General features: G+C 33.6%; 2 protein-coding genes across 5 annotated transcripts in view; one reads left to right on the top strand and one right to left on the bottom strand.

The window, feature by feature from the left end:
- LOC125073400 overlaps nucleotides 1-19,648 on the bottom strand; it is a 58,066-nt gene extending 38,418 nt beyond the window's left edge. For 2 of the 3 annotated variants that reach the window (XM_047684215.1, XM_047684217.1), the window contains exons 1-2: nucleotides 19,188-19,648; nucleotides 5,661-5,785 (exon numbers count right to left, since the gene is read on the bottom strand). The gene's annotated coding sequence lies outside the window, so the exon portion shown is untranslated. The remainder of the gene's footprint in view (nucleotides 1-5,660; nucleotides 5,786-19,187) is intronic. The other variant, XM_047684216.1, reaches the window with a different exon arrangement.
- Nucleotides 19,649-20,217: 569 nt separating this feature from the next.
- Nucleotides 20,218-23,195, top strand: LOC125073414. 2 transcript variants are annotated; one of them, XM_047684235.1, is made up of 7 exons: nucleotides 20,218-20,459; nucleotides 20,530-20,626; nucleotides 20,704-20,821; nucleotides 20,916-21,015; nucleotides 21,291-21,382; nucleotides 21,522-21,783; nucleotides 21,907-23,195. In XM_047684235.1, exons 1-7 carry the CDS (start codon nucleotides 20,352-20,354, stop codon nucleotides 23,191-23,193), a joined length of 2,064 nt encoding a protein of 687 aa, XP_047540191.1. In that variant the 5' UTR covers nucleotides 20,218-20,351; the 3' UTR covers nucleotides 23,194-23,195. The 2 variants fall into 2 exon arrangements, with proteins under 2 accessions (XP_047540191.1, XP_047540190.1); XM_047684234.1 differs by having other exon boundaries at nucleotides 21,901-23,195.
- Nucleotides 23,196-23,422: the final 227 nt, after the last annotated feature.

Below are 23,422 nucleotides of genomic sequence, written 5' to 3'. Positions count from 1 at the left end.
ATCATGAGCTCTTAGGTTCCTATTGATCAAGGTTTGGTGGTTTCGATGTGATTTCTATGGTCGCGCCTTTGGGTAAGACTGAATCGTTTACCGTAACGACAAACGGCATGACGCTCTCTCTATTCTCACTCGTGTGTCCGTGGATTCTATACAATAAACTCTGGTTTCATCCCCGTGTGATTGTAATCATGATAAACGAATCTTGTGACGTGTTACACAGGATATATTTGTTAGCATAAATTAAGAGTATTGGCTTGAACTTGAACCTGCGATAATTTGTCTGGTATTTACTATTATCATAACTTCAAAATATGTGAAAACATAGTAGATACTTAAGTGGCACATGGCCGCGGATGTGCAGGGGTCACCAATTGTTCTCTCAGCCCATAATAAGTAAAGGAAATGTAAATTAGACAAAACAAATCACTGTCCTTATATTGTTATTCTTTAGAATATTCGTCAGTAAAAAAAACATGATTTTTTTTTAATCAACCAAGTATTCAGTAACCCGACGAAGTCTCTTAAGTATTAGAGATTTTTGGTAACATGCGATAATTATTTCCATATTTCTAACATTAAAAGTAGCGAATTTCCTCAATAACCTTAATCATGAACCAATTTAACCTCCTTAGAGGATGAATTAAAAAAAAATATTTGTTAGAGCTCACATTCATTCCATGAGGAATGAATGAAATGAAATGAAAGTCGGTGTTAAAAAACCTTCGGTGCTATTAAACCCACTGGTATAGGCTATCAGTCAGTCATATTAATATTTTAAGTAGTTTTAAAAAAAGAACATTTTCCACTATTTCTTTTTTAAATCAGAACTAACGATAAATCTATCGACTGTCACAAATATAGATAAAAAATAACGAATACAAGTAGACACGTCCAGATTCACGTTATCTGTAATAATAGCTAAGTGGAACGAACTACACAACACGATCAAAGTAAATCTGTCTTTTGTAATCTCTTTACGTTTTAAGACATCGTTATTTAACGACAAAAAGAAAATTCAAAAGGACGCTAAAAGAAAAGATCGTTGAACTCAAATATTTATAAATCAATCTGGATTTTATTTAAACGAGTGTTTGTCAAGTGGTCGAAATGCTTCCAAAGACATTATTGATATTTTGAGGAATATTGAATTTATGTCGAAGCATCGATCATTTTTTTTTAAATTGATTCATAACATTTAAGTTTAAAAAAAAAAACATTTGACAAACAGGAGAAAAAAATATTCTTCTTTTGATGGAAATAGACTATACATATTATAAAATATTTGTAATTAATGGTCACGCTGGTATCCAAAAGTAAGTTAATATTAATTAGAAGTTAATATCATTGAATATCTGGGTTATGTCCGAACAAAAGCGTCAATAGCTCTTCGGTAAACAATCTGATTGTCGAGATGAAAGTCTAACGTTCGATTTTGATGCTTTGTTCATTGTTGTAAAATCTATTCCAATCAAATTATTTATTTAATACAGATTACAATTGTTTGTTGATTGTCAATAATTAAGCAATGGTTCGGAAAGATTGGAAGATATAAAGGGCATTGTTTCTTTGCCATAAAAGCTATCAATAAAGAAGCTTCGACAGACCACGAAGCAAACGTTTTAAAAATCTATTAAGCTTATATTTTTTCAGCTTATTTTGGTATAAATGTGCCAATTAAAAATCTGTCTAATTATAGATACTTATGTATCATAATAAAAAAAAAATTAAGATATGATTATTTAGCTAAAACGACCCACTGCTAGGCTGAGGCCTCTCCGTTTATATATAGATAAATTCTTAACTCTTTTGAATATATGCTTTCAAGTTTTACTGTATGTATTATATTAAGTCGAGATGGCCCAGTGGTTAGAATGCGTGCATCTTAACCGATGATTTCGGGTTCAAACCCAGGCAGGCACCACTGAATTTTCATGTGCTTAATTTGTGTTTATAATTCATCTCGTGCTCGACGGTGAAGGAAAACATCGTGAGGATACCTGTATGTGTCTCATTTCAACGAAATTCTGCCACATGTGTATTTCACCAACCCGCATTGGAGCAGCGTGGTGGAATATGCTCCAAACCTTCTCCTCAAAGGGTGAGGAGGCCTTAGCCCAGCAATGGTAAATACACAGGCTGCTAATGTAAATTATATTAACTGTAATTATGGTGATCTCATCCTGACATTCTCTCACTCTCACAATCCGATGGGATGGCAGATCCGATACGACTAGAATAAGATTAGGCGCAGGACCAACGTTACGTACTTTCCGAGCTACGAGAGTGTACACACTTCAAACATCCAGACTACGGGCTGTAATTGAGAAATATTCAAAAGAAATACCCAATACCTTTTTATCGGCCCGAACAGGGGGGCGGGGGTTTAATCTACGACCTACAAGTTTAACTAGTCGATCATTGTACAATGGCATGTCAGATAAATTTTCGCCATTCAGTAATAAATGAATTATAAAAACGCCGTAAATGGAAATACCATTAGACCAGCTCAGCTTTTAAATATAAAGACTAATTTTAATGAAATATCTACAGGATCTCTGATTGAAATAACTTCAGTTTCAATGGCGAAACGAAATTCTAAGGATGCTCCGGGTTAACTGATGTTTAAATCTAATTTTGACTTACATCCAAGGCAATACTCAGACTTAGTACTCTTATTAACTGCTGCTTGAAATTGCGAGACACACTGATATATCTCTGATCATCTACTTGAACTTTGATAAATTTTCATGCATTTTTTAAATGATTTGAAATTGTACTCGATTTTTTCTGTCTGATATTGTTTTATAATTCGCCATACAAATATAATACAGTGCAATAACTATCCCATATATTAGCGTATAGGATAGGCGTAGGGTTTGGTATTATTTTTCCCAGGCGACTCCTCTACTGATTGGTAGATATGAATTTAGCCATCAAACTCACTAGCAAGCTGACATTTCATGTTCAAGCAAGAGAAACTTCAAATGGATCGATTTTTTTAATTCTTATTAAAAGCTTATTGTTAATTTTTTTCCTCATTCGGTATAGATAAAGATCTTCATCTGTACAGCCGCAATAAACATCGAAATCTATTTGATCGGGATTGCTAACCTTTGTCGTTGATATAATATTTAACACCATAAATCTGTTTTCGACACTTAACCAACAAGTATCAAGTGTGTTCTTACAAAACAGCTCTATAGTAATCAAAATCGAGACGTGGTTGCTGAGTAACTGTCAAGATTAGCTCACTCCATGCATCACATTCTGGATATCATAGGATTTTCAACTTAAAAGCTTTGACATAAGAATCAAAGACGCCTGAACGAATATTCATAGACAGGTTACTGTCACTGTAGGGTTTTCCATGACGACTTGACTATTAAATTTCTTTAAGCCATTTCATTCTTTATAGCAAGGTCTTACGGTACATTTTCACTTGTATCTAAAATAATAAGCGTATATTCGAAGTCTGGTGCGACTTTTATGTTTCATATCGGATGTTTCTGGACTTAGTTTGATTTATAGCGCGGAATCTTAGCTTAGTATTCTAGAACACGTTTTCGTGGCTTTCTTTGACATTTATAGGTAAGAATTATTATTTCATTTTACAAATTCCTAATTTATGAAAGACATCCTGAATGGTACTGCATTCATCACTATTAACGACAAAAAATAATTACTTATATGTGCAAAAAATTGGCGTTACATTTTTAATCAAAATGATTCTTTCAAGTTATTATCATAGGTACATTTTTTTCGGTTTATTAAATAAAATTTTATTAAATATTATGTTAGAGTACCTAAAATGGGAGATGGTCCAGTGCGCTTACATCTTAATCGATGATTGCAGGTTCAACCCTAGGCAGCCACCACTTTTTATAATTTTGTGTTTATAATTCATCTCGTGCTCTGCCGTGAGAAAACCTTCAACGAACCCAAAATTTCAGCCACATGTGCATAACCAACCGGCATTGGAGTTGCGTGGTAAAATAAGCTACAAACCTACTCGTCAAAGGAAGAGAAGGCCTAAGCCCAGCAGTGGGAAACCTACATTCAGTTACTTTTACTTTAGCCAAAATTTCGTAAAAGTTTTCATGCTTCCAATAACCGTTCATGAGAGGGAATTTTAAACATAAACATAATACGACAAACACTACCTTTGTGTTCATTTGTTGAATTGAAATAAAAATCTCTATCTTGACCATCAAAAAATTCAACCGCCTTTTTATAACGATTTCAACAACTTATAAAAACGGAACTAATTATTTTTTTTCTCTCCACTCGTTGCACTTTACGCAGGCGCAGTCAGTGCACCGTGAAGTTACTTTTTACCAAACCTTAGATACAGACGTCTACGTAAGTCTTTTCGATTGATTGAAATAAATCCTATTAAGCCAAGAAATATTTTCCGTGAAAGAGTCCTTTTGTGGATAAGTTTCAGATCAGCGCTGGAATCCAAAATCTGTCTAACACTTGACAACCACTACAATATAATTGAACATATCTATACTGATATTATATAGAGGTAAAATTTGTTTGTTTGTATGTAGCCAGTGATCTCCGGAACTAAATATCCAATTCTAGAAAAATCCATGAATGCTAAAGGTACTTATGAATTATATTACTTTTATCGCATATTATTTTGTTCATTAATAAATTGCACCCGAGCGAAGCCGAAGTGAATCGCTAGTTTATAATCAAAAGCTATTTTCGAAAAAAATAACGTTTGCAACGAACCATATATGTATTTAAAAGCAAATTAGATAATGTCTCGCTCGTGATACATTATATTCACGTTTCTCGTCACATAACAGAACAATAAAAAAAAACATCCTCGCAATATGGCGAGTACTTTGTGGTCATGCCAATTAAACAAAACATTTCGACACACATGGTTCTTGCGTAAACAAAGGATCATAGTTATTTTTTTGTACAACAAAATGTTATCTTTAATCGGCTGTTTGCTTATGAAATCAAATACATTGACAAAAAAAATATGTCGTCCTAGCCAAACAGGGTATTTTTTTTTTAACTTTAATAATTATCATACAACAATATAAAATAGTTGTGCCCAATGAATATTATGAAAAAATTTTAGTAAAATTTAAACGCATTGTGACATTTTTATAAGAAATATCAATGATATTAAAATCTAAATATTCTTCACTCGAGTAGGCTCATTAAAGCCCTTTTGGATCGTCATGCTACACTGTTGAATTAGATGTAAATCTACCACAGGTTCGGAAATTAAGAACCGGCAAGAAACTTAGTATTTAATCTTTTCCACCACATTTTCATAATTTATATACTCTGATGAATTGAATAAAAAACACAATGTTAGATATAAATGAACAAAGACTACTTAAAACTGGTTTAAGTTAGGTTATGTATATTCTTTGACATTGCTTACTAAATAACCGCCTTACGACTGGCGGAGAAAATGTTGACGTACGTATGTATTTGTGCAAGACACATCACATCACATATTCTTTCGTCAAACTGCAACAATCAGTAATGTTGTGTTCCCAAGTTTATCAATACACATAAGTCTTATAAATGATATTCAATATTTCTTACAGCGTATGGGACAATAGTAGCTTATCATCAGGTAGCCTATAAGTCTACCAAATTAAAAAAAAAAGATCCTGGGTATATACCTAATCTCGTAGATAATAGATTGCTATAAACCCATTAGCTCGTCCTTGGTTAAGAACAGGCAAACGAGAGATTAACTCCCTACTCAGCTGGTCGTTGTCAGGTACTCTGTGAAGCTTGAAGGGCTCTGGAAAGAATAATTATGCCTATCATAAAACTGCCGTCTGGAGTACGTACTGTACACTGTATACATATATGGGAAGGTTTTTATGTATTCAGGTAAATTTTTCATTACTTAGCATTCATATAGCAACTTAAATTCAATTTATGTTTCCCCTGTGAGATAAATACCGATTGAATTATAATTCACACATCCGTACAACTGTTTAGTAATAGTAAAAAGCATGGTTATGTTAACTTATTTAGCGCATTTGGGGTTTTAATGCATTTTGTACTGTTAGATGCAAGTTTAGTTACAGCAGCTGTAGAATACTTTATTTTAAAGAGATATAATTTGTTGTTGTTGTTTGTATACATACATATAATACCTTTATATTATCTGATATTACCTCCTGTAGGAGGTAATATCAGATAATATAACTAATGATCCTATTCCATGTTTTAAATTTCTAATTTCAGATTTAGTGGTCGTTATGTTGTCATTTGAATACAATTTTAGTCTAATTTATTGTATTATGCTGTTTAAAATAGTTTGACTCTGTACTCTGTTACTGCGCTTAGAAAATAAACTAAAATAAAAAATAACAAAAAATAGTTTTGATCGAATTAATACAAGACATATATAAATAATATAAAAGAGTAACTACTGAGTTTCTTGCTGGTTCTTCTCGGTAGAATATACATTCCGAACCGACGGTAGCTTCACTTTATACAGTACTAGTACCTACTTGAATATAGTGTGTGTTTGATTTGATTTGATATAGCAGTCACAGGGAAATGTTATTTAAACATATATGCAAAAGTTCTACGGAATATATGTTTTGGTACTTATTTGAAAAAGCAATATTGTATTGTAAATGGTTATAATCGCACTGGACGGACTTTTTTCATAAATAATGTGACTAATTTTTTGGACGAGTACTTAATATTCAGTGACATTTAGAATTTTACATGAATACAACAAGAATTTTAATTAGAGAGAGAAAAATACAGTTCAGTTCAGACAAGGGTCATAACATATTAGTTCCCAAGGTTGGTGTCGCATTGGCGATGTAAGGAATGGTTAAGATTTCTAAAAGCGGCTTAAAAAAAAATTATGAATAAAAAACACTCAGCTGTTACGAGTAAATAAACATTTAAATCTAGAACTAGCATTATGTGTAATGGCGTCTTTACGTAGTACTTAAAAAAGTGCGTTTTGAAGATTAATTAAAATTTTACGCGTGCTGGCTACCACTTAGGGAAAAGGGTGAAAAAGAGGAGAACATTATTCAGCTATATATAGCGACGCAATTGTTAACATACCAATTATGACAAGTGGTCTGCTCTTTAGAGTTAGGAATTTATAATGGCAAAAAGTAACCGTTTATATATTTTATTAAGCTGTGACTATGTTTAGTATGCTTTGATTCTATCTTTAGGAGAGACATCAAAGGTACATTGAAAACGATGAGGGTACTTATTAACTGCGACAGGAAACATATATCCAAATATAGCCGAAGAAGGTTCAGGAAGCATAGCATATGTTTAATTTTATTTTATATAAAACAGGAGCACCATTTTTTTTTAAATACTAGCTACCCGTTCCGACTTCGTCGTGATGAAATATTAATTTATTTAGTTCCTAATCGCAGTGTAACCAACCGTGTTCAATGAGTCCAATATGAACCACCCAGGGACCCAGTAAAAAAACGTCCAAATCGATCCAACTATTCAAGAGTTGAAATATGTGCAGATAATTTATTTAATTATATATATATATATACTATAGACGTATCTTTATACATGTGTATATATATAGCAACAATTTAAACTACATATCTCAGAACGAAAAGATATTATATCTCTGTGTATATTATATCTTACATAACTGTTTGGAGTTACGCCCATGCTAGTAATTTGATATAGAAAGCAAAAACAAGTCTATTGGCGTATTCAAAGGCAAACTAAATAGACCATATTAAGTTCAAAGGTAAGCCGAACAATGAAAGACGGTTCTAAAGCAAACCTTGGAACTGTCACTTCGCCAACGACAGATGTCACAGAGGCTTTATTCCTTCAACAATGGCGTGTTATTGTTAATAGATAATAGGAAAAATTATAACAGTTCTCACATCTGTAACGGAAAGTTTCACCTTGATTTCTTGGAAATAATTTTTCTTTATTAGATAAATAAAACTAACGTACTGAGACTTATTAATATATCGATGAGTTTTTTTTTTAATTTAAGGCATAATAGCATACAGGCCACTGCCTAGCAAAAGCTATCATTTCGACGAACCCAGTTAGTGATGATAATCTGTAACCTTCTAGAAACATCTTAATCGACAGAGCTTAAGTAAAAAAAAAATAGACAATAATAGTTACATAAAAACATTTATTATTAAGATTTACATTCTTTAAAAATTTTTAAGGATATTTATATTTTATTTAAATTTGTAGTAAATTTTTTAAGCTTGTTGTGAAAACATCTTTTTTAATATAGATTTCGCTTGTTGCTTGAGATATAAGGACGATTTAATGTTGCAAAACTGTGGCGTGTTGGCATATCGATATAAGGGTACACCCACAATCTTGCGCGTTGTAGTCTATACAATTTTATATCGTATTAAAGCCATATATGTATATATCATATCGTTACATCATACAATTTTATATGACATTGAAGCTTATTACTATAATTAGGTGTCTATATGTATATTTCTTAAGCTAAATCCATCTTGGATTAAAATTGGTTCCTTAAGTTTGGATTCTCGGATAACACGCAGTTCAGACTCAATTCTGTGCATTGCTGTGTAAATGGGTAAAATCCATACCAATATTATAAATGCAAAGGTAACTCTGTCTGTCTGTCTGCTCACCACTGAGACAAAATTGATAAAATTTGGTACGGCACAAGCTTAAAATCCATCATCATCCTTCTGCCCTTATCTCAATTTTACTTGGGGTCGGCACAGCATGTCTTCTTCTTCCATACTTCTCTGCCTGACGTCATCTTACAAGTAAGATTCTTTCCAGCCATATCGTCTTTCACACAACCCATCCATCGTTTCTTTAGTCGTCCCCTTCCTCTATATCCATCCACGTCTATACTCAAGACCTTCCTCACAACATGGTCCTCATTCCTCCTTGAAAGCTCATTTCTCAAACTTGAAATCCAAGTACTACTTTTTTATGCCTAACGTCTTACGCGAGAGAAGCAGCGGGCGGCAACTCATAAACTATATAATAGTAACCAAAATATTATCTCTAAAATTTAGTTCAAAAAGGACTAATTATTGGTTAACTCTACTTTAAAATGTTTCTTTTCACGCACTTTTATTTTGATATGATGCACGTGTAATATTTTTATAATATTATTAATAGCAACAGGAAATATGCATAACAGGAATTCTAGAAAGATCGTCGCATCCCGTGGATATTAATAACGTTTCAAGTCAGTGGGCTATGAGAAAAGTTACGGAAGGGATTCACACGTGTATGACGTGTATGATACGCGTTACAGCTAAACACGGCATGTTTAGTTTTTGTCGCGACAGTTTCACCTACATACACGGAAATAGATAGACACGTTGATTTCAAATAAACAATCCGTTCTATTCTTTGAAAACAATGGCAAGATTTACGCATCTATCATGTGTTTTTTTTTACTCTTCTTTGTTTACTTAATTTAATTTCCTACTGCTGTGCTAAGGGCTCCTCACCTGAGGAGAAGGTTGAAAATTTAAGCCAGCTTGACCACTACCTGCTTCCTGCTCCCTCGAACTAATACCAGGTCCTATAACTAAAGTAAATGTCAAAATTCAAGTAATTTTGTGTTGTTAAAGAGAAAGTATATGTACTTTATGTCACCGTGCTATTTCATTATGGACTAACCTACATCAGTTCTTCAGACTTTTATTCTGAACAGAAGATTATATCGCATTAGAACCTCTGTCAAGATAAGCCAAATATATCCTAATCTATGTTCATATGTAATAGCGACACATTTCAATCAACGTATCTTATATACAATTAGCAATATCCAAAAGAAGTTCTGCCCATGATTATGATTATACACAAGTACATATTAAGTTAAACGTTAAAGACGTTGGTGTGCTAGCAGCGAGTTACAAAAAACTGGATAGTGATAAATTCGCTATAAAAAACACACACACACATGTAATTCAGGGTGATTGGTCAAGTTTGGCAGACAAAAGGCTCACGATGAAAAGTGACTAGTGCGCTGCAGTCCTTTAACGTGTAGGCTTATCTTGAAGGTTCTCAAGTCGTATCGGTTCGGAAAAACCGCCGGCGAAAGCTGATTTTACAGAGTGGTTTTGCAAGGCATAAAATGCCTTAGGAATAACACTGTTGTGGACTTTCGGACATCGAGATGGTACGGTTGGAACTTGGAATTTTGACGAGATATCCAAAGGTGAAATTTGTTCATTTTGATATATATTCATTGGTAAATTATTAGTTTAGAAAAATGTTTTTAATGTAATCCTAAAAAACATTACAAATAAAAATGTGAATTTGTTTATTTGTTTGACGTTATAACTTCTCAAACAATCATTATGAAATTTTGTTCACAATATTTCTGTATAAAATCTTCCTCATGCCGGATTGTAAGAGGAAACAAAATAATGTATATTGTGATTCTCAAATCAAGAATGGTTTCCAATTTACAATCTACATTGATATTCAAACGTGAACTCGAGTCGTGATTGTCAAACCGACTGACTACAAATCATTGAATAGATGACGGACGAAAGACTAATTCGAGTGGACTACTTACCACCAAAAATTATAGTGTGTGTAATTGTGACAATACAAAATCACTGGTAACTAGTATAGTTTCATGTAACTGTAACTACCTCGTGGATTTCGTATCTAGCTTATGATCTAATAGTTCACTAGTTTGGGCTACTAAAATGTCATCGGATTTTACTGCCAAAAATTCTTAACATGAATCGGGAGGCGGTTCAGTTAGCAGTGTTTAAACTCTCGCGTCTCGTATAGCACGAAAAGTGTGTAAGCCTGAACTCTTTCCGGTTGTGTGGTTAATGAGATGGAATAGGATGAACGCTTGCGTTTCTCATTTTTTGTTTCGTTTGTCTCTTGTCCACAACAATTATTTCCTACGAAGCTGTAAGTACATGTGGAAATACTTCATAGTCCAGGCCATTTTGAAAGCTGAAGATTTATCGCCCATTTTATTTCCACATAATAAACTGCAACTGTGCAACATGTATTCTTCACTATATCATTAATATCGAATTCTTTGTCTGCCTCTCTGTTTGTTTCATCTGTATTTTAGAGCATAAAGCCAAACCAATTTAACGATTTTTATAACATTTGGTAACAGTGATAACCGATTGCCTATGTTAACAAAGGTAAGGTAAAATAAAACGTAAGGTAAGGTAAAACCTTCTGCACCTTGACCACTTTGACAAGGGATAATACAAAAATGGTTTGTGCAAAAATCAAACCGTCATTATTTTTTTTAAAGTGCTCTAACAACGTAATTTTAAGGTATTATTACGCCAGCAAGCCACACTTCCAACCTAGAATGTGGCATCTCCCTTAAATCGTATAACAATTATGTTTTATTTGCTGTACCAAAAACAATTCATCACAAATAATAATAGTGATCAAATCATTTTATCTATTTTCTGACAATCAAATGGACCTGATGGTAATTAATCACCACTACCAATAAACATTGATATTGTAAGAAAAAATATTCATCTTTCATACGCAATACGTAACCACCCTTGGCAACTAACTTACTCATCCCTACCAACATTTAATATTCGATAGATATATGATCAATTTCACCTACTCAATTTTAACCATCACATATATATATTATAGCATATAACACAAAAACGCAAGTTTATCCGTGTTGCACAACGAGTATTAATATTAGTACAGTGTCATATTGCATTGTGTATGAAGTACATCATGGACAAATACATCGGACATCATGTAACAGTTCTTGCATGCCAGATCAAGTTAAAGGTCACAACGCTGACAATGGAACTGAAATTCTAGTTCCCACTGCCGTGTTGAGATTTCTTAAAGTCCATATTCACACTTTCAATGTTCCATCGCATAACGAACTTTGTAAAACAATGGAACAAAACGGTTATTTTTTAATATTTATGTTAGATACATTCTCTATAATAAGTGCCCATAATCGGTCCATAGGTCCTAGTGGTTACGATTTCAAAATGGCGGGATTCGACTACTATGCCCAATGATTAATTGATTTGAATTTACCAAAGATGTTCCTAACGTTATTTAACCTAAATAAAAACAGGAACGCCTATCAAATATTAGATTTTTTCCAGCCACCTTTTAATTGTAGTTAAGTAATTTATCCATATATATGTGGTGGATCTTTGTGCAAGCCCGTCTGGGTAGGTACCACCCACTCATGAGATATTCTACCGCCAAACAGCAGTACTCAGTATTGTTGTGTTCCGGTTTGAAGGGTGAGTGAGCCAGTGTAGCTACAGGCACAAGGGACGTAATATCTTAGTTTCCAAGGTTGGTGGCGCATTGGTGATGTAAGGAATGGTTTATATTTCTTACAATGCCATTGTCTATGGGCGGTGGTGACCACTTACCATCGGGTGGCCCATTTGCTCGTGCGCCTACCGATATCATAAATAAAAATATATATGTAAGTATATTATTATATACATTACAATCCTAAGCATATAAAACACATGAAATTAATATATTATTTGTTTCGTTTCGACGAAAAGTATTTCTTTGTATTTGACTTTGTCTTTGTTTATTCTGCACGACACCCTTAGGCCAGCTGTCGCGTGTATGGTGGAGACACAAACAGATGTTGTATTCAATAATTCAAACCGTACAAATTTTAAAACCACTTCGGACGATCGACGAGGAAAGTTGCAAATGCATGCAGGGAATTTATAACCCTTTAAAGCTTACATTATTTATATACATATATTCAGATACCAACTTTATTATCTTGGTATGTCAGCTACGCTTAACACTAGTCAAACGTCATATTACTTTACAAGAGTGCGTGTACTTAGTGGCCAACAGTTGACCACATTTTTTTTCGACGCGTTCTCGGTTTTGACAGTACATTTTAACATATAAATAATAATGATTTTTCCTGACTGATTATTAACGCACAGTCAAAACTACTGAGTCTAGAGAATTTATAAATAAATATATTGGACAACATTACATACATTACTCTGATCCCAATGTAAGTAGCTAAAGGACTTGTGTTATGGAAAATCAGAAGTAACGACGGTACCACAAACACCCAGACCCAAGACAACATAGAAAACTAATGAACTTTTTTCTACATCGATTCGGCCGGGAATCGAACCCGGAACCTCGGAGTGGCGTAAGCATGAAAACCGGTGTACACAGTTTGAATCATAGGTTTATTTTACAGCGTAAGTTTCAATCTGTTCACTCACGAAGGCCCCCCATGTCAAATTATTATCGGCTTGCATTAATATGTGTGAGTGTCACTCCTGCTTTAAAGATGTCTTAGTGTATGTACGTGTCATGACTAAGAGTAAAATTGCAAAAAATACTAATTAGATTATATTTCAAGTAAATTTAATTAATAAACGTATTCGTTCAATGTGGAGGGCGGTGCTATAGTGACTTTATAGATCCGTATCCGCTAAGAAAAGACTTTTTGATATTTTAAAATTTAATGACAAACGTAAATTATTATATTTCTAATTAAAATTATACTATCAATTTCATAATGACTTTAGTTTTATAAATGTCCTTGAAATAGATAGCTTGATCTTGATTCCTTCTCAATAGGAATGAAAGCCCAGCTGTGGGAGATTTACTAGCTGTTACTTAGCTTATCGTATCTTTTCCTAACTGCAAAAGAGCGGCAGCGGAATGTTAACGTTCATTCGAATACAAGATTACAATAGCTGAATGAGTGAATGAAAAACAAACACGTTAAACCAGTTTATAAATAGCAACATAGCTTCCTTAGATACCGCTCTTTAAATTTATAAACTTAATATTATGAATATCAAAACACTTAGTTAATGTTTTATTTTAAGCAAACAAACATTACACCAGTAAATATTTAGTATAAAAATATCCTGCGATTGATTTACGAGGAGTCCTATGCAAACAGACCGAGAGTTACCATTCTGACGGGTTTAAGGGTTTCGAAATAGTTTGTTAGTTTTATTGCTATTGCCGTCTCACACTTAAGAGTAGTTTTGTTAAGGGCATTGACACTATCATAGCTAATATTAAAAATGAGCAAGTTAGTTCGTTTATTTCTTATGCTTTGATGGTTTATATGTCTATGTTACTGTAAAAGCTCGAACTAAGGTAAATCTTACGATTTTCCAGTAAAACCTAAGATTTACCGGCATGAGTTGGTAAATGTAAGTATTTATTATAAAAGGACGACTTTTTCGGACTTTCACCATTCCCACCTAACGTAACCTAACATGTAAATCCTAAGTTTTATCAAGTGAATGATGGTAAAAGTTCGAATCCCAAAGTTTAATGGACATTTACCGTTCATAATCGGTAAATCTTAGGTTTTACTGGAAAATCTTAAGATTTACCGTAGTTCGAGCTTTTACGGTAACACAGTCAAAAAGTATGACTTTTGGAGAGTGTCATGCGTAACTGTCACGTACACCAAGATAAAAAAATATCCCGTTTTTTTACTTATTTTGTATTATGACATAATCTAGTGTACTAGTGACTCCTTAACATCAGCTTGACCGATAGACGGTTTGCCTTAAAATAAATTTTAAAAAAAAGAAAATAATTCTACCCAAGAGAATATTAAAAGAAATTTTCATAGATAATAATAAATAAATATTGGACAACATCACATTCATTACTCTGATCCCAATGTAAGTAGCTAAAGCACTTGTGTTATGGAAAATCAGAAGTAACGTCGGTACCACAAACACCCAGATCCAAGATAACATAGAAAACTAAAGAAACTTTTTCTACATCGACTCGGCCGGGAATCGAACCCGGGACCTCGTAGTGGCGTACCCATGAAAACCGGTGTACACACTAGTCGACCACGGAGGTCGTAATAAATAAGTTATCAACTTATCAACTATGAAATATCTTAAAAAACTTCATCTCAAAATTGTTACCAACAGTTTCATCACGATATTGGTTCAGATATTTTCATATTCGGAACAATGCAAGCTTGACCTACTATTATAATAGTACTGGACTTCACAACGTAGATGTTAGGGTAACTGTTCTATATATAGTTTTAACGATCTATGTACGTTAATTTCCTAACTACCTATGATGCTTGTTAATTTTCGTATGCTTCATCGCAGCGGAAATTTATCTGAAAAATTGGGTTAACTGGTACAAAACAAAATGGTACAAATGTCCAAGTTACATTAACGTCTTCCCAAAGGATGAACTTAGCCAATAATTAGTTTATTGATATATTCTTAAGGCTCAGTGGTAGGGTTTTGAGTATACTGTGAATGTCCCAGTATCACAATAGTAACAAGGAATATAACGTCTTACGTCTCAAAGTTGGTGACGTTGGCTATATAACGAATCTTTAATTGCCAGTATAGTTGGCAGTGACCACATACCAGATACCCAAGTATTGAAAAATAGCGGCATTTGTTAACAATAAGTGGTTTACATATTAGGCGATATTCGCAAATATCTCAAACATTTCCCAATATTTGTTTAGTAACGAAATAACTAACACGAGAACAGTCCTATAGTAATGAGCGAACTCATGGATGGATATGGACGCGATCAAATATTACATATGTTTGCTTAACTAAATACTTTACTTGCCGTGAATGTGTACGGGTACACGTAACGACCTTTTATCGTCCCACTGATGAGCAAAAACGAACAGAAATGGCCCAGTGTTTCGGTGTTCTAATTTGTGTTTATAGTCTCTTGCTCTATGATATAGGATTTTTTTTATTGGAACCTGCATGCTTCATTTGAAATTACGTCAAAATGTATCCACAAAACCTCACAAGAGCAGCGTAGTGTGATAGGCTCCAAGTCTTCTCGGAGGACACACGGTCTTAATACAGATATGAGTCATTTATAGGATTTTACTTTAGACAGTGCAAGTTTAATGTTCATCCGTATTTGAACTCGCAATAAAATCCTTGCACCCTACTACTTCTATCCACTACGCTACGTCGAATCTCTTACACATAATATTATAATATATTCCGTTTTTTGCGATAAGGCAATTCGGATCCAAGCGAAAATTACAACATTTAAACTTTATGTGGCATTTAAATCGATTGGCTTCGTAATCGCCAATTAATTAATAATGTAAATTAATATACATATGTGACGCAATTATATTAATATAAAATTTTAAAGCCCCTAAACAAAAAAAAACAATTACCATAATTAAAATATAATTAAAAAAAAATGTAATTGAAAACAAAAATAAAATTTTATAGTGTCAACTTTTCACGGAAATAAAAACAATAATTTTAAATGCTCCACTTTCGATCGTTCGATTCGATATTTAAATTGAATTCGTATTCCGATTGATAAACGGCTATTGCATAATAAATTATACATAGAAATCTCGAAATGAAAACATTTTTAATAACAATAGCTAGAATAATTTATTATTGGCAATGAATATCTATTATTATTAGGTCTCAAATAATAATTCTATTTCCAATAACTCATCGGTGAAAGTTTATCAAATCCGTCAATCATTGCTGTTATCTGTAAAGATAATGCAATAGATGCATCTAGTATCGACCCCAAAAGCAATTTGCTTATAAATGATTTATACTCGGTGGTAAAGCTTTGTGCAAGTCCGTCTGAGTAGGTACCACCCATCAGGTATTTTGCCGACAAACAGCAATACTTAGTATCATTGTGTTCCGGTTTGAAGGGACATGATATCTTAGTTCGCAAAGTTGGTGGCGTTTAGGCGATGTAAGGAATGGTTAATATTTCTTATAGAGCCAATGTCTATTGACGGTGATAACCACTTACCATCAGGTCGCCTATTTGCCCATCTGGGTACCGCTAATATATAAAAACACGTTTCTTTACTTATATTGTTTTATGATTATTTTTAGCAAAGATAGCAAATTATAAGTCTTATTACATACTCGTATCATTTAAAGTACGACAATGCATCCAATATAGGCGATCCTAAATAAAATATATTGAGACTAAACCCCTTATACCTATCTAGTAACAGGGTGCAGACCAGTGTATGTGGGCCAAGGTCATCGAATACTACGCATCCTGAATTTAGGCCAGTTAGGGTCGATTTTTAAACATTTTATACATGAACAGCACTTGGATGTACTAATTTTTTTATTAAATTGGTATTTTGTTTATATAATAGTCACAATCATATTTTTAGTATACTAATAAATTTCCAGATATTAACATTCAGACATCAGTTTAAAAAAATCATGTCTTTTGTAACAAAAATAATCCAAGAACGTAAAAAATTGAAGCTTTTAGCGTTTCTTTGTTAAACTGATGACCCGAAGAATTTTTTTTTTCTTCACGCGCGTCAACCTATTTGCGAAAATGGGGCCAAGGCCATTGCATTGAGAGCCCGGGGAGTGAGATCCATAAGACGTCACTAGTGAAGGGCGCCAAAAGCCGGACTAGCTTTTGTCTAACGACGTCATTATTTTTTTATTTATTTGGTAGCTCTTCTTTACCATTTTAACTATCGCGAACATAAAATTATACTATCTATACGTATCTATCTATCTTTTTATTGGTATGGACTATATTTACCAACTGATTTTTAAGCCCGTTTCATAGTGCTGGTGCAAGTACATTGATTAAAGACGAACTTCTAAAAAGTTTGGTTAATTAAATTATTCTATCCTGAATTTTCCGGAAAACGAATTGCAGCGGCAAAAAGTTATTTGAAATCTGATTACAGTCACATATATGAATTTTACTTTTAAACTATAATAATTACGACATATTTTATTGACTCTGCAATTTAAAAAAATAATGATTTGCACCATAAAACATTGGAATTTATATACAGCTTCAGACTCGTTGAACATTCGATCGAAATATATAAAAAAAAAATAACAAGGAAATGTTTTTACAGACTTTTTTTATGTCATAGGATTGCGTTCGAGCATATGAGCCACCTGATGATAAGTTGTGACCACCGCCCATAGACAATGGCGCTGTAAGAATTATTAACCATTCCTTACATCGCCAATGCCCCACCAATCTAGGGAACTAAGATATTACACGGGCTCACTCACCCTTCAAACCGGAACACATCAACACCGAGTACTGTTGTTTGGCGGGAGAATATCTGATGAGTTGGTGGCACCTACCCATACGGGCTTGCACAAAGCCCTACCACCAATTAAAAACGATCATATTTATCTATTCGAATAATATTCGTATTATTATTGCTCTTTCACGGTCAACATATTGAACCGAATTTGATAAAAATTTGGTATGAAAGCAGCTTCAACTCCAAGGAAGGCTAAGTTTTCATGCCTAATGCGTTGCGTTTAATAATTCGAATAAGATTTCCATAAACACGAAACGTAAAAAGGGTCATTGTTAGTTGTTTAGAAATAAAAAATAAAAAAAAAAACACAATGAATTAGATGAATATTTATATTCAATTTTATTCGAAAATATTATGTATTTATTGCATTTTAGATGCAGGGGAGAGTTAATATTTATTAAGAAACGTAGCAAAATGTGAATTCGTCGCATGCAATATTACGTAAAAAAGCAAACAGCAAAATGAAAAGCAAGCATAGGTAGAAGCTTTATTTTTTATTTTTAATAGTTCAGTGATAAAGGCCCGTATACAATGCAGTCTTAATGACACTAACTCCAAATTCATGTAACCTTTTAAGAATCCTGAAGAAATTAGAATCATTAGTTTACGTATCCTTATTGTATTGATGTAAATATTGATAACAGATAATATTACATTTGTTTATTATTAGCCTAATAACCTACTTTCGTAAGATTATATTTATCAGAGATGTTAATACCATGTCAGACGATAATAATAAAAAAAGTAAATATTTTCGCTGTGACAAATTAGTATTACAATATTCGTGATAAATATGTTTATAAATAACTTAGTAAATATATTTATATTATCTAACGCTCTCTCTACTGTTTTATTTTCATTTATTTTACAATAACAGTGCTTGTTGTTATTTAAATAGCATATACATAGAAAGTGCATCTATTTTGATTGTATACTCTGTACGAATAGCAATCATATTATATACAATACAAAACGTTACAACATGAAACAAATTGTCCCAAAGTAATACCGCTCGTTCAACCGTTACACACTTACGCAGTACTTGCATAATACTTAGAGTCAAGTGTACGAAACTAAAAACAAGCTTTGAACCACTTACCATGCAAAGATGAAATTACGCCTGGCTGTTTCTACAGATCACAGCATCACTAGATCCAACGAGGCACATTCGTTCGACAATCGCAAACTATGTATTCACATACACACAAACAATGAACTCAACAAAAACTATACAGTTTCAAAAACCTGTTCGACCGCACCAACAGTTAGGATCATCTAACTTATCGCAAAAATTAACAAGTTAAAATAAATATGAAATTCAACATAAAGAGGATAGGCCGCTGTAAATCAATATTTTATTCATCAAAACACTAGACGTCGAACATTATAAATGCATTTTTAACGCGTATTTTTAACTTTTTTGAAACCTAATAAGCGATGTTTATATAACGGTTTTATTAAATTTTTATTTAAATAAAAATAAAATAAGGGTAACTGTCACTGCTCATTTATCCGGCTTAACTGATCGAGCGCATGCGTGCACACGACCTCAAACGCCACCTGCGCAAATCTGACTGAACTCTGAAGTGACGTGACGGAACGGCCTATCGCCTGACGGACGACAAGCGCACCAGGCACCGGGGATGCAAGCATCAAAAACACGTTTTAATGTTACTAGCAGTAAACCATTTTGCCGTCACTGCCTTATACACGTTTAAAATTTTATAAATCTTAGCAAAATACATTTAAAAATAAAAGTTAAGAGTCTTATAGTCTCCAATAAGGTGCAACATCATACCTAACTTGTATTCAAGTTAATTGTTTTTTTCTAATACGTTTTCGCTTGCCAAACTATAAAATGCTTTGCATAATGTCCCATATGCAGGTATCAAAAAAACTATCAAAATGTCTTAGAAATACACTTCAGATAAAATAAGAACTCTTTTGTGAAACGTACTATTTTTAAAAGCCATTAATACTTGACACTAAAGACATTCAGCCAAGCCAACGAGATGACAAATTCATTAATTCGGAAGGTCATTCGAAAAGCAATTCAAATTAAAAAGAAAAAAATTGTATAACATGTATCTATCAAAAAAGAGAAAAATTTTGTTATCGTAGATTTAACCTCCAATGTCCTTTAAATTGTCGTCATTTATATTTCCAGTATTACCATTAATCGTTATCTCTAATTTTAGTGACTATTATATTAGTTCATTTCTTATTCTAAAGATAATTGATTGTATGTGAAATGACACCTTGAATGAGCTTCGAAGTGGATCGTTATACGTCTGCTTGGGCACATATAGCCCTCTGTGCTGATCTCACTTGGGCCTCGGAACCACCCGATGATTTTATCGTAGCAAATCAAGTAATCCTAATTCCTTAAGATCCATATCATTAATAGTCAAGCTTAACCTTATGATAATTTTATCTTTCAGCGCCTATGGGCACAACATTGCCGTGTGTCCCATGTTCTTCAAGAAACTGGGATAGAATCAGCTCAGGATATAACGAGTAGTAATTGCGATTCATCAGGTTTTCAAGAGTTTTTCGTGAACACGTGTTGTTGTATTTTTCCTTATAGTAAAGTTAATAAAAAATATATATTCTAGATAAACATTTGGTAGCTCTACAAGATAATGGAAGCAGTAGTAGAAGAAGTGTGAAAGATGTAATACCGGAGTCCAGATTGGCTCAATTTTATGGCAATTTTTACTACGACGACGTAAGGTAAATTGTCGATTAAATATTGTTTATTTATTTTTATGGCAACTCATTCATTTTTAGTTCTTGCTTAGAGGAGAAACACGCATCTAATTTTCAGGGAAAACTGTTATACGTGTTCAAATGAAAAAGGAAACGTGCGTTATAATGGTCACGGCTGTGAAAATTCCGATCTTACAGAATGCTGGATGTTACCGGAGGTATAATTCATTATAGTTAAATGACCTAATAATTTTATAGATAATCTCAAGTGCATACTTTTCCATAACCTTAACAATTCTTCAGTATATTTTCCTTCTTTATAAATAGCTAGAATTATCTTGAGCCAACGTTAAATCAATAATAATCGAATATTGAATCATAAATTTAAAGCAACCTTGTTCAGTGTGTTATCTTAAACAAACCTTGATTACCCGAATAAAACATTTGGACTTTTTTACCGTTTCGGTAATAATTCTGTAGTTCTTGTTTTTAGGTGGAGTATTGGTTTCGTAAGTTAGTGGACAATTCAGATCGTGCGGTACCACGTCGTCGTCGACAGTGCAAGATGCTTACTGATAGCGATTTGTGCGTAAGATTTATAATATTTATTATTTGCTTTATTTGGATCTGAATTTGATTTGATTAGATTAAAAGCTAAATAGAGAAAACGTAAAAATAGATACGTTTTATACTCAAAAATTAACGGGCACCGATCGGCAGCTAGCGAGCGCTGGAACTCGAGCGCTGAGCGAGTCGCGGACGAAGCTGCCCTAGAAGCTAGGATCCGAAGCGTTCGTCCTTTGTGGAACCAACGTTCCGTTATTAATCAAGGCAGGAAGACAGCGAGGGCTCCGAGTCCACCACCAGCTCCTAGGAAGATACGAGCGAGGCGACGACAACCGAAGAGTTTAGCGGCATTAGCGCCGCCACCCCCAGCGTACTGCGTTGATGCCCCGACTAAATTATTCTGCGATCCATCTTATAAGGTATTTTCCAGTATCTATAAATTCCTTATCGTTTTATGTATCTCTTAAAAAATAAGGTATGATATATCTTTATAATAAGGCTTTGTATCTTGTTCTAATAATTGAAATGACATTTAGTTTCAGTTTGATGTAACACGTCCTCCACAATTGACGGATTATCAAAGAGCGATGGGTCGTTTATCAGCTAGCGTGCAAGCGTTAATGCGTTCCAGTGCATCTCGATGCCCAACATATAGAGGGACAAACGTAAGCCGTTACACTCCAACAATTCCTAGACCTACACGTTTTCCTGACAAACGCTATGGAGTTTGGTGGCCACGAGAAAATCAAAACCGATTAAACCAGAAATATATCATAAATCAAGTCCAGAACATGAATACTGCTTATAAAATAGCTCAAAAGACTGAAAAGTCGGAAAGAAAAGAGGAAACAGATAAAGAAGTTGATCAGACAAGTATTACGCATACTGAAAAAGACGAAAATAAATCAGATATTATAAAAATGCAACAAAAGGATAACCTAGTAGATGACGGACAGTTACCTTCAACTAGTGCCGCTGCTCAAGAAGACTTAAGGAAGAAACGACTTTACAGCACTGTTCTCAGCACGAGCATTGCACCACCTATTCACTTAAATACAGTTGGGAGTATCAGACTTTCGAAGAATCTAAACACGCATGGTCTTATAAAATTAAACTCAAAAATAGCTGTGTCTTCTAGAATTCGTATTCCAATCGTCGATACGAAATTTGAGGAACTTGAAAAAGAAGCTTTAGAACAGTATAAGGATTCAGATGAAAGTATAGACACTAAGTTTCGCGAACTCGAAAAACAGGCAGTTGAACAATACAGTAATAGTAACAGCAATACGAGTTGCAGCAGCGATAATTCAGGAAAGAAAAAGCCAGTTAATTTGCCAACAAATTGTGAAGGCATAAAAGAAAAACGTTTGCCAAAATCGCCAGACGATAAATCTGTCGACAGTGTTGTAATATATTCACAAAATTTTCCCGATCTTAATGCGAAAGGGCAGTCAAATAGTTTGAATTTAAAAAACTTCCACATCCCCCCGAGGGGGGAAAAAAAGGAACCAACCCATAGACTTAATAAATGTTTTCGAAATGTAAAAAACGATTCGAAAAGAGCAGCATCAGACACAGACAATGAAGCCAGAGATACAACCGTCAAAGGCTCAAAGGCAAATAAGGGTTCGATGCGATGGACATTACACGTTATGCCACCAAAAAAGAGGCATTTAACTTTATCAGATTTCTCTTCAGACGAAGAAATTAAAGAAAACAGCGGTTCAATAAAAGACGCTGGGCCCTGTATTAAAAAACACTTATCAGGGAAAGTAAAATTGTCTGCTCACGGTGGAGGTGATTTGCACCCAATCATAAGGAAAACATAGCACATTCCATCTTAGTGTGCAGCATCGAAAGAAATTCTATAAGATCATCACTGTTTCGAATCCACTGGCAATAATATATTTTTCACGATTTGATTTTATTGAATTTGTTTTTATATATAGTATTGATGAGGTCTTTGTGAGATACACATTGAAGCATGCGTATAGTGATCCGATAAGCTCATTTTAACGATGTTATTTCTCCTAGTCATACAAACTTTGTACATATTTT

This window comes from Vanessa atalanta, chromosome 24 (genome assembly GCF_905147765.1).
Source record: "Vanessa atalanta chromosome 24, ilVanAtal1.2, whole genome shotgun sequence".
NCBI classification, from domain to species: Eukaryota; Metazoa; Arthropoda; class Insecta; order Lepidoptera; family Nymphalidae; genus Vanessa; species Vanessa atalanta.
This window is presented reverse-complemented; position numbering and strand designations above follow the sequence as displayed.